The following is a 17146-nucleotide window of genomic DNA, read 5'->3' as shown; positions in this document are numbered from 1 at the left end:
CCCAAGGTTACAGCCACATTACTTGTCCTGCTCGTAGTCCCTTCCAAACGAGCAGTTCAAAAACTGAGACTTATTCTGTGCATTTTACAAAGTAATCTGGGATACAGCCAGGGTCATATCACACCTGCTATATCAGGTGCAACGACAGAGATGAATAAGACCATTAGTATTATTTATTACAGTTAGTGCTTACTAACTCTAGTCAAAGATAAGGTCCCCACTGTATTAGAGGCTGTATAAATATATGCAAATTTATATAAAGGTGATCTCTGACTCAAATATTAGAAGGCAAGTAACAAATTTAAAAGCTGCATAACCAAGATTAACACCTTGTCCCACTGCCCACCTCCCTACAGAGTCACTTTCTTGTTATGTTTCTGATGATCCTTTGTGACATGTAAGGTGATTCTTCACATACAAGTGAAGTCAGCAACATCTATATGTACTGGAAGTAAAATTCTCAGTTTTAAATAAATGTGTTCAGATTTCAGAAATAACAAAGTTGCAATACGATAGGTTCTGATACTACCTCCTAGCTCCAGGTTAACTTTTTGCGTGAACTTTCAAGCATTTCTTCGCTTTTTTTAGTACGCGTGCTTAACCATCTGATAAACTTTCAGAAAAAAACCCATCTAAATACAGAATAGTCAAGACCTGTAATATTCTCTGGTTCCAGCATCTACATTTTATTCATACTACAACTCAGCAAAGATGGAATTGTTGCCCTTGCTTTAGTGCCATAGCAATTTTCAGCTGTATTATATTTAGTATATTGCACTTAGGATGTCACATTTGAGATTAATCTTATTAGAAAAATAAATGACAAACATCAGCAAACAACAGAATTATGTCTCAATATATCATACACTGCAGGTATGGTTACATCACATAAAATGATTAGCTATTGTTTTGTTTTATATGAAGTTGATAATAAAAAAACCCTTACCTTGGCATACTTTAAGGTGAATGTTATTTTCTCAAGCTCATAGAGTGTAGGTGGATTTGAGCTAATTGCAACAGCTATAACTGATGAGCTTACTGTCTGTCTCTGCTCTGAAGTATCTTTCGAGGAGCGGTTTTTAGGCGATGAAAGCAAAGAACCAATATTGCTATACCGCAGAAAGACAACTGCAACGGTGCCTATCAATCAAACAGACCATGTTTAGTAGTTTGTGGTTTTTTTATAGAAGAACAAAATTGAAGACATTAAGGAAACAATAAACAATAGACATTATTACTGCTATTGTATAAAATATGCAAAACAGATGGAATCTTTGTGGAATACTTATAAAAATGTTTTAGAGACAATGAAATATAGCTTTATTTAAAACAATGTAACTGCCATTAGAAATAAAAATGTGTGTTCGCATTGGAAATTCTAATTAGATATATGCATATGTATTTTTTCTAGAGTAATATATGCTTGATGCTGTTCTGCAGTTGGCTGCATGTGCGGTGTTAGGTCTCATAAACTAAAATGGCTCAGACCTAAGGTAAATATTGGGCCCCTCTGAAGTATCTGGCTTGCTTTGACTTCCATTATAGTTGAGCCAGGGTGGAAGACACATAGGGAAAAACAAAGCAAAAGGTATTTTAGGATGCAGTGCTGATCTGAAAAAATGTGATTTTTCTCCCTGGTACCAAGATAAACCAAATTTTTAGGTACTGATAGGTGGTGAGATTCAGATTAGCTGGAAGATTAAGATTTAAAAAAATCTTTTCTATGTTAGGTTGTTTAATTCCAGAGCTGTTTAAACACATTTATTTATTTTTAGTAATGACAGTAGTTGTAAGCCATTTCTGTAGCACTCTCAGGTCCAAGCCAAGATCTGGGCCCTGCTGGTTTTGGTACTGAAGACTACATGTTCTTGCCCCAGTGAGCTACTCTCTAAATAGAAAAGATGCACCAATTTTTGGAGAAGTAACACAGAGAGTTGAAGGGGCCAGTCCAAAGTCACATGGTGGCTGAGAAAGGATAAAGCTCAGGTCTTTGGTACCAATATCCAGTGTTAAAAGTCACTGGATACTCACTGTGTCTCTGGAAACGTTAGAAATATCAGTCTTGAGACAATAAAGGGGTAAGAGAGATGGTGATAAAAATACCTTGACTCCTCTGTAGTTAGCAGGGCTGAAGCTCAGTCTTGGTAAACTGCACATTTGGTTATTTACTAGTGGGTATAAGTCTATCCAAGGTGTTTATTAACCCACCTACTCTCTAACCTTTGCTTCTTACCATTAGGATGAGATTCCTCTCTCTTCTTTGGAGAGATCTTTATGTAATCTCCCCCCGTGTATACGTGAGGGTGAATGTGTTTCATGTGGTGTGAATCAAAAGCAAAAACCTTGAGTGCTGCAAAAGAAGAAAAATACTGTACAAATCACAGTTCCATTATGGTCTACCATAATTTACAGTTGGGTTAATAAATGTGCTATTGGATTGCATAATTACCGTGAATTTTAAGAATATATCATTGTGCCAAATCTTTCAAGAAAAATGCTATTAATATAACATGTTTGCTTAAACCTCTATGTTTTGTTATTTTCATGCATACAGTTTGCTCTCATACTTTTTACCCTTTCCATGAAAAATATAGTCTTTTATTTACCTTGCATTAAATTAGGCACTGGAAAGAATAATGTAGGTTACTTTAGGAAGAGCTATTGCTTTATTAAAAATGCATTTCTGAAAGGGACCACAAATCACAATTGTAAAAAGCAAAGCATAAAATTCTCTACTGAATAGTAACATTTGATAAGAGCCAATTTTTGAAAAGTATATATTTTATAGTTATCTATCCATGCTACCAAATGCACATTGCACCATGAAATAATGATGTGTCTTGTCAAAAAGCAAACAAACAAGCATCACCCCTCAGGACAAAAACTACATTAGAGGACATTGAGCTCTTTACTTGGTTCATTATAGTGCTGAGTTTCAATCACCCAGGATGGGAACAAAAAAAAGTCAATCAGGCCTTTTTTTAAAAATAAAACAAAACAACAAATCTAAAACTTGACTGATGGAGGAATATCACTAAGCTAGACCATCTGCATTGCTTATAGCACAGCACACAAAAATAATATGAGCTATTCAATAGACCAGCTGTCAGAAAATGTTTGTCAGGATGTAAGAAATAGTTTTCTGTGGCTGGAGTTTTGAAAAGCTTGTAGTTCAAGAGTTTGCACCATAAAAAGTAGTGGAGGGAGAGGGGGAATGTTGTAGGACTTGTCCCAAAATAGATGTGTGGGGCACATATGAGCCCTGTGGAAAATATATTCATGCTGAAAAACAATAACAAAAAATTTTAGTTTGGGGCCAATTTGGAAAGGAGCTCATACAGTTTCCCATTTTAAACCAAAAGCAAGCCAAAAAATCATCGACCTTTCAACATGGAAATTCCTCCCCATTCTCCTTATCCGATTTTTTTTGTTGCCGGGGTCTGACTGATGTCTACACTGCCACCGAAGGCTGCACCCAAATCTTCTCTTCTCGACCTTCATGGGCTCAGCTCTGTGGCCAAGAGACCTCCTGCTTTCAGCCAGGGTGGTGGGGGAACAGGGGCTTTACAGCCAGCTCCTGGCACCGCTCTGGATCTGCTGCAGAACCAGAGGTGCTCTGCACTAACATAAATCTGCTTCTACAGAGTTTATGTCATGGAACAAATCCCTCCCTACTTTTTCATCACTCTCGCTAATTTAGTTTCAGAAAGATGAGGGAAGAACAGGTGGTTTGACCTGCCTCGAGACCAAAGGAGGAATCTTTCTCAAGTCATCTTATAAAATGGCAAACCAGTAAGAGGCACTGAAGGACTGTACTGAATCTAAAATAAGAAATCAGGTCACATACAGTTTGGGTACATTCAGAAAAACAAAAATGAAAGAGTGGCCCTTGCCAAAGGAATCAGCAGTGCTTTGTTAGGATTTTCAAAAGCGGCTGGTATTAGCCTTACTCTGCTCCCATTGAAGGAATGGTAAAACTATTATTACCACAGGAAAATCAGTAGGAATTGATGTGAAGACACCAGCACACAGGAAGAAGGTAGGAGAGCAAAATGGTGCAAGTGAGACTAACCAATTTCTCTCCTCTGAAATTCGTCTTAAAATGAGAAATTTCTCTGAAAAAAAAGCCACGCAAGATTTGACTCACTAGGTACAATCCTTATTCCAAGTTCATTTATAATACCTTCACTGAACCAAAAAGAGTAACAAAACAGTATAGAGCAAATCCAAATTTCATTCCACTGGTGTTTTTTGTGCATATAAGGTGCATAGGATAATTTTGTGCGTATAAGATGAATCCAGATTCACTGTGATGGTGTGACTATAATGAGAGATTGAAAGAGAATCTGAAAGGACAACTTCCCACAGCCTCTCAAGTTTTTTCTAGGCTCAAATGTTCAATCTTTGAAAATTATGATACCTACACTGAAAGTCAGGTGTTAGTTATGAAACTCATACAAATTAACACCTGGGTGTTTCACATAACACCATTTCTAATCTTCATAATTGTGCTGAAAAACTCCTCAGTGTAATCCACATCTGAAGTATACCTTAGATTAATTGTCTTTATTTTACCTATGTCACTTGCATTAGCATCTAGCTGTGTTGTCTTTTTGAAGTTCTGCGACATGAGAAGCGTCGCTTGTTCTGCAGTATGCAGCAGCTTAGTCAGGCTCCGTCTTTGGTTATCTACAGGAAGAGCTTCCCAGACTGTAATTTTGTCTTTTTGTAAAAAATTGTTCACGGTGTTAACCAAAACCTATAAATAAAAGAATATTTTTAAGTGGAGGAGTCATATGCTATTTGTAAAATAAGAAAGAACCCCACATCTTTAAGGCTTGATCTACTCACATTAATGGTTGTATTACGAAGTGCTTCACTGTCAGAAACAGAGTAATACATGGTATTCAGCGATGAATAAGATAGTGCTTCAACATATGAAATCACATCTATAGGTAAAAGCGGTCCCAACGTATTTTTATTAATTTCTTGCAGCATCATCAGGGGTGTTTTTAAATGACTAATCTGAAAAATACAAGAACTTGCATCTTAATGAAACAAGTAAAGACACATTTCTGCAAATGTCTGATTTCTGTGAATTAACACACTGGCTTTTAAGATGCTTGTGCATAAAAAGAGGCACTATTTAAATCAACAGGTTGACCTATAAAGTAATGGTGTTACACATGTCTGGTATAACCCTAACAAGCAACTATGATTAAAAAAAGAGTCATGTGCAATCCTTAATTTTTTTTTTTTTACTACTGCAGCTCAGTTTTATTTATCCTAATGCTCCAAAATGAACTAGTAAATGTTCTGCAAAAATATTTAAATAGCAGTGAAATGGTTACTCTGTTGACTCTTTTCTGTTAAATTTTAGCTGAAGAGGTGGGAGCAGATGGGCAGTATTTGTATATTTTGTGGTTGGTTTTTTTCAAATGCAGGTTATAAAGCGCGTACTTTAGTGAAACTGTACTGCCTATTTCACCTTCACTACTTCAATTTATGAACTGCTAAATGTACTTACATAAAACAATTAGTTTAAAAAGTAGTAGGCTAGAGAGAGTGAGATGATTAAGATTGCAAGTTTCAGTATCCTGGCTGAATAAGAAAAGAATTTCTACTTCACAATTCTGAAATCTAATGAGATTTTATCCAACAAAAAGCCCCCCAACACCAGGTTTTGGAAGATCCGTAGTCTCTGCTGCTGAACAGCTTTTATGGGGCTTGCCTCATTTTTGACTGAAGCTGAATAGAACTACAACACAGGCTAAAAACTAAGCTAAAATCTGACACGCTGTTATTTACATAAAATTGAGGTATCTTGACTTATTACTTTAAGTTTCGTTTGACTACGTATTTAAAAAAAAACTCGCTCTAAGATCCTGCTGTGACGTATACCACGTCTTTGCACATAAATGTGGTAAGCACGTATTATATTTAATATAATGTATTACATTGCAGGTTAACATAGAAAGCATGTTAATACAATGTGTATCTTACACTAGGTTAATAAAAGTCTTTAAATTAATCTTTCTGAATCTCGTAACTTCGACAAACTGCTTAATATAAAATGCAAACATATACAATTGGTTTTAATTTATTTATGCTTATGTTTCATTTATCCTTTTAAATTAAACAATACTATAGCTGTAGACTAATGAATAGTGAATTCATTAATTTTTTTTTTTAATTTGCTTCAGGAATCTCTGCTTCTGGTGGAAAAAAAAATCTTGAGTCCAGAGTCTTTGAGTCTATAAATTCTGTACCACTTTACATACTATGCTTTGAGGAGTAAATGTACTAGCACACCAGGATGTTATTGCTCCATTTTCTATTTTGTCCCTTGTTGACATTACTTTTGTAAGCTCTCTTGCTGCCTTTCACTCTGAACAAGCAAATAATTGCACATCAGTAAATGCAGCAGTGTGTAACTTCAGAAATTACAGAAACAGTTGAGTGATTACCACACTTCTGAATTTTTCATGCATCATGACTCACTTTGCTGGAAACGGAACACACAGATTCCCAGCAAGTTATTATCATGATTTGAACATACAACCCAGTTCAAATAATTTGAAATTATTAAAAAGATTTCTGTAAACACGCTTAAGTTCAATTGTATGCTTCAAGCATTTGCTAAAAGCTCCTTAAGAACTATTATAATTGAAATAACAGTTTCAAACAGAAGCAATTAAAAGATTTGGAAATTAATCTATAAACCAATGCTACTTACTCCAGCTAAAGTTCTATTAATATGTTCAGTTATACAGTCTTTGTATAACTCACACTTGGCCTTTGGATTTTCTGTAGAAATTAAAAAGAAACTAATTATAAATTGCAGTTTAATCAATATTCAATATACACTCATTGTCAGAGCTCCTGTCTAAGTTATTCCCCAAACCACCAGCATTCTGAATTTATGCACATAAGACGCAGCACTCCATTCAAAAACGTCAGCTACTAAGACTTTATCTTGGCCAAAGTTACAGGATTGGACTCTGAGTTTTTGTTTTACTCTGGTAGAGTTTGGCGCCTTTCCTTGGGACTTCCACAGATGAAGTTAAGAGGCAGCTCAAATTTACAGAGAGGAGTTCAGATCTGACAACTATGAGGAGGTAACCATTATTTCAAATGGATTTGATCACATTGTTTAGCAAAGGTGCATTTACAAAATGATTCTATTCTCAGGAAATGTAGATGCCACTGCCTTGCCTCTTTTTCATGTCTCGCTGATTAATCTAACTGAAGATAAAGAGGCACTGGTGGGTTTCTCAGAAGATATAGCTCTATAATAACACATAAACCTTTATAATATCATGTACCTTGGCAGGAAGTGCCATCATTTGGCTTAAACTGCAATTTTCCTGTGGATGGTTGAAAACCTTCCTTACAGGAGCAGTTAAACCCTCCATCCACGTTTTCACATTTTGCATGATCTCCACAGGCAACAGTTCCTTCATTGCTGCACTCATCTACATCTGCAAATATCGTGAGAAATTGAATTTTTTATTAAGTATTTACAGACTAATGCCTTGCTGCTTTGTTGATAATAGCCCTGCACACTGCAAGCAGTTTCATAATAAAATTTCATGGAATAAAAAAAAGCAAAAACCGAAAAGGCAAACTTAATGGCAAAACACCTGCCAATTATAATACTTAGGGATTAGAAGGATAAATCATAATTGATCATATTTTTATACCACCACTTTTATTACTATATAATACTGCATTGATCATGTTTTAAAACCATGAGTGCAAATATTAATTCTATCATAACAAAATGCTCGGCATGATGCAAATCATCTAAAATCCATTTTCCAGAGATTAGGCTAAATAGATTTTCTCAGCCTTATGATTCAGTTAGAAAAGAGAAAGAAAACTGCAGTCTTTTCTTTTAAGTCACGGCTTTAAAAAGATGCTACAAAAGATCACTCTATCCATCTCGTTAATCTAAAATTTAAGCTCTGTGCCCTTTAAAGTGCTTGGCAAGTCTTTTTTTTAATCCACATTTAAATTACATTTGCCTAAAATGGCTTTTGTGCTTCTAAATAATTTGCCATTAGGTAGACAGGTTCAGTAACTGGGTGGGGCACAGTCCAAGAGTAAAACCGATGAATTCCGGTAAGGGAATCAATGAATTGATCAGTTTAGGAGAGCTGGGTACTAACTCTCTGGCTGGCGTAGGGATTCTTTTGCATTATTTGGTTGGCTGAGGATAAAGATCAAATAACTCAACGGAGAAAGTAAACTGGGAACAATACCAAATAATTCTGAAGAATGAAGTAATGGACTGTGAAATGCTGTGCTGGAAAGGAGAAAAGAGTGAACAGCTTTGGGACAGGTATATCTGACGAAAAGACTTGAAAAATGAAGAAGTGACACATGAGCAGATTTAAAGGAACAGCCTGAGAGGAGAAGGTGCTGAGAACTGAACTGAAGGACAGTAAAGGTAGAGAGGGGAATGGATGAACCAGAGAGGAAGACAACCTAAGTTAAGGACTGGCATGACACTGAATTTGGGAAAGAAATTAGAGAAAAAGGAGAACTGATTAACCGATCAGCGGAGGAGAATAGCTACCTGAACTGATAGGAGGCCTTTGTGCAGCCAGATGGGTGTTAAGAACAGACAGACAGAAAGCAGATGTGGGGGGCTGGAAATGTGCTATTAGCATATAAGAACTATTTTTGCACTCTTATTTTGATACAAGATTGTTGGTGGTTTTCAAAAAGGAGTAGAACAAGAATGAGCAATAATGTATGTGAAATAAGGTTGCTAGAGAAACGGAAATTGTGGAAGAATGGAAAAAATGTACTGCATCTCTGTGAATATATCTAGGGAAAGCAGAAGGATGTCTGAAGGATACCTGGGGGCCATCTGCCTATTTGCAGAGCGTTTTTGGTAACTTTGTAGAACATTCTTCACTAATGACAAGAGAGCCTCTATAAATAATCAGATTTTTTTTTTTTTTTTTAGATGGGGTAACTGTAAAATGCATTTAAACTTTTAATGGAGTTTCCCAACAGTTTGCATCCACACAATTTTTGCTGTTTTGTGCTTAATTCTCAGCTCCCTTTCTTCTGCTCGTAATCCTAGAGGTCTTCCTGGGGTTCAAGGAGATGGTTGAGGTCCCACCTCATTTTCACTTCCCTATTTTCCTCACTGATCAGTGGCTCTGCTTTGCACCTGAAATGAGGTTCAGAAGCTCCCATTGAAAAGCCATTCAGACTCCCACATGGCACAGGCGGGAAGGAAAGGTGGGGCTGGAAGCGCATTTGCCCTCTCCAGCGCAACCACCTCTGCTCATCAGGGAGAGCCGCCAAAGAGGCTGTGTGTTTGAATGGGTTGGTGCAAGCACTGAAGTTTAATGTATGAGGTTAAATTGTAATTATCTGCATTAGGGCAATAGTTTGTTTCCATACTTAATGCCCCAAACTGCAAATGTTTCTCTTTAATGAGCTGAGTTTTGCATTATCTGTCTTTGTATCGTTTGGATTGTCATATAGTCATGGAGCTAACCAGGTTGTACACCAATGAATCTGGCAAAAGTGAAGAAAAGAGGGGAAAAAAGCGTGATATAGTGCTACACACAGGCTCCCTCATAATTAAATGCTGTCATTTAAAGACATAAGGCTAAAGTTCTTACTCTTGGCATTTAAATAACCTCTCACATCAGTAAATTATAAAGCTCTTTTTGAAACAAGTGGGTGCCTGTCAGTGCCCTGTTGTGTGACTCTGTGTAAGACAGTCAAACTTTGAATGAATTGAAGTGGCAAGGGTGAAAACCATGACGATACCAGTTTGTATAACAAGAACACACATCAGCCTTATACCAAAGACTTTTTTGGCCTTGTCAGCTACAAGGAGAAGGACATGTACATCTTAACAAGATATTCAGCATGTAATGCAGTGCTAAAACACCAAAAAATGACAACAAGCTTTGCTAAAACTTACAATGACTTATAAATAAATAAATAAATATTTGAATACTTTCCAGACTACCATTGCTAAGTATTAGGTTTCCATGTGATTTACTGATGCAAATATTTCAAAATTATTCCGATATTTTGCTTTTTGTGAGCCTTTAGTTTGGTAAATCATTTATTTGTCATTATTGGGCAGTCATACAAATTACCCTTCCTTTTGTAATTATGTCAGATATTAAGTGTAATGGAGATTTTAATGAGAAGTCAGGATTATCCAAAACAACAGCAGAAACTTAAGCACCAAGGCACATCTCTGGCAGCAGGATGGCTATTTAAAGTCTGATAGAGACACTCTGTCGAGTATATGCAAATAGACTTTCTGCAGTTGAGTTGTCCATATGGAATGAGTCCATATCACGCCTATCTAATTTACTGTTTCCTGGAGAAAAAAAATCTCCCGGATGACAAAATTAAAAGGCAATATGCCTGATCTTGCAAGGTACTAATCAGCTTTGTATCCCTTTTAAATCAATGAGATTGTCAGGGGCAGCCAACAATTTGTGACAGTTGCAAGTATGCTGCTTTTAAGTTCCTGCTTTGAAATACTGTGTGCAGTAGTTGTAGGTTTTTGTTTCTTTATATTTTGTAGTTATGCCTTTTTAACCGAATATGCAATTGTTGGACACACACGGACAACAGCTTGTCAGTGCTTTCAGCAATCCAATTTTACTGGAGCTTTGGGGCGAGGATCTCAAACCGTCCTCCTTGATCTACTATGGAAGCGGGACGGGGCTGCCAAGGCTTGCGTGAGCAGTCTTCACAGACAACATTCCTGAGCAAAGGTTGAAGAACAGCAGCTTTTTAAACAGAAGAGCATTTGCCATAGCTCTGCAAAAAGCCCTGGCCTTTTAGCAAATATTCAAAACAAATCCTGGAGCTGAACTTTGAAGCTTTTATGATAGCTCAGATCAGAAAAATAATATCACCAACACCACTTAGGCCAGTGTGAAAATAGATTTATAACCTTTTATTTTATTTCTGTGCTTTGTCACTCCTCATTTTCTGCAGCAGGCAAGGAAATTCCAATTAAATTAAAAGTACTGAGAACAGTTATTATGTTCAGTCTTGCCAATTACTGGATTGTACCTACATCGCTTTGATTCTTCACCAGTCAGTCAAGACAGCTTGATGTCTACATTATACCTTCTGCTTATTAGTAGCTTGCAAGTGATTGAAAAGTCCAATTGCAAAGGACTAGATGTTCCCTCCCCATGTCTCCATACTGTGGAAGGCAGCAGCACACACAAAGTAGAAATGAAAAAGCCTACGAATGGCACAGGTAAAAGAAAAGTTAGCAATGTGGCATAATGCCATGTCCCATCCACTGTACAACTCCCCTGTCACAGAAAAGGATGCGATGGAGAATGGTGCCTTCCCAGTGCTCTCAGAAATACCTGAAGAAAACTAATAGCATGTTCCTGGAAAAGGCAGAGTGGCACAGATGTCACTTTCATTTTACAGATGGCCATTTTCACAGTTTTACTCTGTTGACCGGAGTGAAAAAAGTAGGTTTATATTTCACCTTTTTATCTGCAGATGAACATTCAATAAGATGTGAAGTCTAAGGAAAAGCATGGCTTTTACACAGTAAATAGATTTTAATAGCTCTCGTTCAGGACAGCACAAAAGTATAATCTTCAGAAATATCACATCTCTGCATTCCTCTCTTCTCCATTTCCTTTCTGCTTCTCTTTTTCTCTCTCTCCCTTCCTACCCTGCAGTTCCTCCTCTATCCGCATGTTTCATTGTCTGCCTGGTAACATGGACGAAATACTACTGACCCTCAACTCAAACCTCAACATTCTGGTTGGATTAAGGGTGAACTGATATTTCCCAAAGCCGTTGTTCCAAGTTTTCTTTTTATCCACTACCTTGAGAGTTATAATCACTTTATAATTGGAAGTTTAGTATAATATCCAAAGAGGGGAGGAACACACATGCGTATGCACATGGACTTTGAAATGGACGCACACACACACAGTGACGTACCACACTTGCACCACTGGGAACTCCAGATAGGTTGGATGGCATAAACAAACAGGTTGCATAATGGCATACTCTCCAAAATTCAACCTCTGTATTTTTAAAGTTACTGCCATATACATTATACACATATATTAAAAAGAAAACTTGACTTTGCAGAATCTCAAAATATTTTGGGGCCCTATAAACTTGGGTAGGAGGGATACTTGGTAGCTCTGTCCTCCAATTTGTACTGGATAACTTGCACTGTATTTACAATGACAGCTTCAGTGTTTGCTTCAGCTGTGTATAGTACACTCTGAATACACTGCTGTCAGCTGCTTGTGTGCGAGTCATATCTACTACCTGTAGCAGCAGATCCATTGGGTACAAGATATCTTATTATGGTTTCCCTGACAGATAAAATAGAAAATTAATTGTGGATCAAAAGGTTGTCTTTAGGACTCACTGCTTGGTAAAGTAATTGGTACACTTGTTTAATGAGAAAAGGTGCCCACAGGTAATTCTTTATTTCAGTGTGAGTTTTGGAAGCTCTCAGCTCCTCCCATATGGATTTGCAAAAAGAAGAAAAGTGGTAAACTAACCCCCAGTAGAGGATAAAAAAAGATCAGTCCACCCAGTAAAGAAAAGAGGGCAAAGAAAAAAAGAAATTAACAAGCTAATGGTAAAAAGCTAAAGTGACACAAGAACAGTCAGAGAAGTAACTTTGAAGACAAAACTTCTGAAGCTGAGGAAATGTCATAACTTAAAAATCAAAGCCTGGACCAGAAACTGCGAGAATATTTACAGCTCAATGTGCTAACAGTCTCAGTCCCAGCTAATTTAAGAACGATTCATAGCGGCTGGATAAAGCAGAGTTTTTTAAATGAATGTGAGCAATGGGCAAGAAATGTTGATTAGATCACTTTCTGGCTTAATATGCAGCCATTCTGCTGATATTAAAAGCAGTAAGAAGAGAGGTTGTCAGCACTCACAAGCTCACAGGAGACATACCTAGAATGAGACACAGTCAGCATAAAGGTACAAAGGGCAATAGATTTATTTCTCATTTTCCCATTCCCTAAGGACTGTTGCAACATACAGAGAAAATTATCAGGAGTTTGAAAAAAGAGAAATAGTTACAGTTCTTCCATTCAAAGGAAATCCTAAAGGATTGCATAGTTCTTCAGAAATAACATTTTTCCAGAGAACTTTTCCTCCCCTGTAATCTTGAACATGTTCCATCCAACTGCTACAGAAACAGAGGCTGATGGATGGCACAGGAGGCAGGATAACTACTGATCTTGCTCATTGCTTTTGATCAGACTTGAAAAATTACCAAAAATATCCCAACCAAAGCCCCCAAACAAAAGTTATTTGGAGCACAGTAGGTCAAATGTATAGGGAATTTTGTTGGTCCTGAGCAACCTGAATGCAGAATACTTCGTCACTCTGCTTTGTTTTAAGAATATGACAACCTTGCTCAGAGATCAGTGAAACAGGGGCATAATTAGGTGGATTGGGGATTTCTGTGTTACCTTAACTATATAGTCATCATCTAAAACTGTGACATGTGGATTAAAAATATCGTGAGCAGAGTCAAGATTGAAGTGTTACTGAAAGCAATGGCAGCTGCTGTGTTATCAGTGAGAAGTGTGGGCCTGAGCTGGAATATTAAGTCTGTACCAGTCCAAATTGTGGGAATTTTATATCTAGACACCAAACTTAACAAGTCCGAAAGCATTTTGTTAGATTTCTATAATTAACAGAAGCAATAAGAGAAGAGTGACAACGTAAAGCTAGCTGGCAGACATTAATAACTTACCCACGCAGGAGGTTCCATCATTAGGTACAAAAGTTTGTTGACCGTTGCTGGATTTGAAACCAGGTGCACACATGCAGAAATAACTTCCCACCGTGTTTGTGCAATTGGCATGCTCTCCACAAGGCTGAGTAGCATTTTCACATTCATTATCATCTGTCAAGACATAAATTATGGAGACATATATTTGCATTTGCCAGTTGAAGAAAACAGTAAAGCTTGATTTGGCCTCCAGTATTTTATTTAGGTAAGTTTTGAATGCTGAGCTGGCACTCTTGGTGTTTGTCTATATAGTTTTCCCATTGCCAAGGATGTAATCAGGTGTTCAGCAGCACTCTTCTGCCCTCGTCCTGCGTGAGTCAACAAATGAGAAAACCAGTGGGATACTGAAATGAATGGTTTAATTGGATATTCACTTGGAATAAAGGATTGAGACAAGTACATGTTCTGCCATGGTTGTATTTGATAACATTTTTTGCTATCCAAAAATCTACAGGTAGAGAGTCACCCTGAGGATGCATCTGGGAATTTTAGAATTATAGAAAACAGAGCTCAAAAGGATATCAGGAAATCACCCATTCCTTCAAAGCAGGATCAATATAGCTAAACTGATGGGTTTTTTTCTGGCTTGTTTTTGAAGACCTTCTGTGGTATTTCTCAGCAGTCCCAGACAACAAACTTACAAAGACTGTCCTACTGACTGACCTGAGCCTTCAAGTGTATTGTTGTTTCTTAGTTATCCCAAAGATCTTATCAAACAGATGAGCAAGATTCATGACTTGATCTTTACCTCTTAGCAATTGCTGTGCAAGTCATCAATTTTGTACCTGCAAAATTACATGATCTATTTTACAGGGCTAATCCCGTGTCCCCAGTGATACATGAAAAAGGAACTGTATACACAAGTTTTAAGACTACTTCCTCTCTGCAGAGCCTCTGCGTGTGCTATCATTGTGAGCACGGGGATCCAGCTAGCTTGATCAAAGGTCAAATGAAATCATAAACTCATGCTTTGAACTGTATAGTTGATCTTCTGCAATGACTCAATAAAACTGTTTCCTCTCCAGAATCTTCCAAGGTCCCTGTTGTCTATTAAATCATTTTCAAACCAAACTTGAGAAAAATTTCAAAAGCTTCCTTATCCAGACACTCTACTTGGGAAACTGAGAGTAACACTCACAATACTGATAATTCCATCTTTCCAAATAGCCCATTTCTCCCAAAGCACCCCAAAAGTCTGAAACAAACAAATCAATGAAACTCTTCCAAAGATGACACTCTGAGTGGAGTTCTCTATTTTCTACATCACGAGAAAGGAAAAGAGTTAAAGGCTTCCTGAAGTCTACTGGGATTTTGATTTTTTTCCTGTTCTCAAGCAAAAGGTACTCATAAGATGATGAATGACAGGAAAGAATTCTAACAGGGAGAGAAATAACAATTTATTGCAGAAGAAGAACGATTAAGGAGCGTGACAGGGAGAAGAAATATGATTTCAGAAAAGACACCCAGGGACGAGTTTCAGAAAGGTGCTTCTGCTTCCTGATGGTCAGTGTTCTCATAAGGTGTTTACAGAGATAGGGTACAGATAAGTAAAATGTCACGTAAGCTAGGGAAGTGGCAAGATTAAAGTACACCAAGAGCTGTAAAGCGTTGCAGGAATATATTTCTGCAATATAACTTAGTCACAACCCCTAGAATAACATTGGAAAAGGACATTTTTCAGATTTGAAGTCTGACGTGATTTTGAATGTTACTCAGTTGACTCAGAAATGCAAATATCAATTCAGAACTGCAGCTTTCCTCAGGGGAATTTGGGTCAACAGTATCAAATGGATTATGCTCATTATAACTAAAATTGAATGTAATTTAATGAGGAATCCAAGTATAAAAGCACTTTGCCAACACATGTCAACAATATTTATTCTACAGCTTTGGTATTCATGAGAATACAGCAGAGAAGGTGGATGATTTGGATCTTATTTAAAGAATGCCAAAGTAAAACCGAATTAGTCTAAGTGCAATTATGATAGGGAGGAAAAAATGTGGTGTTAATCCAAGTTCAAAACGTAGCATGAGAATATGAAGAAACCAGTTTGGCATACAGCGTTGTGAAGAGCAGGCCCCATAACACTTTACAAATCTTGGTAGCAAGGTCCACTTGTTTGAATATCATTTGTGTGTGTCTGTGTGTTTGGTTCTTTTGCAATCCCAGTTTGCTCCTGGACCCTGGCATTTCATGACAAAAAGAAGTGCACTACCCTGTTTTAGCTGCCAAGTAAACTTGTTCTTGGGAAAATATTATAGATCCTAGAAAATAACATGTGTTGACTTTGGAAAGCTCATGGGATAGTAGTCATGGAAGATGAGAAGTAGAAGGACACTGAGCACTGCAGGACTTCATTCAAAGTAGAGGAATAACAGAGCTGATGAGAGAAAAGCTACAGGCTGCATACAAGAACTTTTCTTTTGGATTTGTTTTCTAGGAGCTCAACTATAGTCCTCAAAATCCAGCACTAGTACCTTTTTCAGGTGGTCCAAAAAATTTATAAGTAATATTAAAATGACTCATGCAGTGGTCATTAATAAATTCTTTACAATTATGCTTAGTTAACTCTACTGGATTATTGGTGTTTTTCCTCAATATTTAGGATGTCTGTAAGGGGTTTAATGGTGACTATATTGCCTTAGAAGGCTTATCTATTGAGAGAACCTTTTTGATAATGTGAGAAATCTTTAGAACATTGAAGAAAAATAGCAGTAACTTACATTGCAAACACAAGAATGGATATTTTTAAAGAGTTAAATTCATAAGGAGCTTTCTTTTCGCTATGCCCATGGTCTAATGTAATAGCGAGCAGACCATGCTGGGGGATAATTTACTGGACCACATTGTGCTTCCGTTGAAATTAATGGCATAAAAGTCACTGATGTAAGTAGGCCCAGGGTGGTGCTCGCTATGGAAAACTTCTGGGTTAATGAGAAAGGCAAGCGAGGAAGAAGTTTTCAAGAAAAAGGAGCTTCATATACAGTTTGACTAGATGTGTTTAAATAATCTGCCTAATTTCACACAAAATATTTTACAAAATCAACAACGATGGGAAAAATATCTTCTAGTTCTCTGTATAAACAATTTGAATTTTTTCTTCAGACAGCAGTTCAATGTGAAGCCCAGGGGCTTAAAGTAATTTTCCAAATTTTACATGATTTATGCTATTATTGGATTTGTGATTTAAAGGACATCAGGAAAAAAACAACTGGATTTACAGATGGAAAAATGTTTTAGGTGGTTTTTTTGTTAAAGAAAACTTTCTGTCTATACAGAGAGGATATTTTAAATGACAGCAAGTGTATAATCCACCTGCTTTGTTGCTACCT

At 37.1% G+C, this 17146-nt stretch overlaps 1 protein-coding gene across 2 annotated transcripts in view; it reads right to left on the bottom strand.

The window, feature by feature from the left end:
* Window positions 1-17146, bottom strand: part of ELTD1 (EGF, latrophilin and seven transmembrane domain containing 1) — a 78042-nt gene that overhangs the window by 24002 nt on the left and 36894 nt on the right. The window contains exons 3-9 of one of the 2 annotated variants that reach the window (XM_009333819.1): window positions 13775-13927; window positions 7326-7481; window positions 6737-6807; window positions 4852-5025; window positions 4576-4759; window positions 2234-2350; window positions 947-1140 (exon numbers count right to left, since the gene is read on the bottom strand). In XM_009333819.1, the coding sequence (XP_009332094.1) occupies window positions 947-1140; window positions 2234-2350; window positions 4576-4759; window positions 4852-5025; window positions 6737-6807; window positions 7326-7481; window positions 13775-13927 (1049 nt within the window). The remainder of the gene's footprint in view (window positions 1-946; window positions 1141-2233; window positions 2351-4575; window positions 4760-4851; window positions 5026-6736; window positions 6808-7325; window positions 7482-13774; window positions 13928-17146) is intronic. The other variant, XM_009333820.1, reaches the window with a different exon arrangement.

Source organism: Pygoscelis adeliae, unplaced genomic scaffold (assembly GCF_000699105.1).
Source record: "Pygoscelis adeliae isolate BGI_AS28 unplaced genomic scaffold, ASM69910v1 Scaffold10, whole genome shotgun sequence".
In the NCBI taxonomy this organism is placed as follows: Eukaryota; Metazoa; Chordata; class Aves; order Sphenisciformes; family Spheniscidae; genus Pygoscelis; species Pygoscelis adeliae.
The sequence above is the reverse complement of the archived record's forward strand: the minus strand, read 5'-3'. Positions and strand labels throughout refer to the sequence as shown.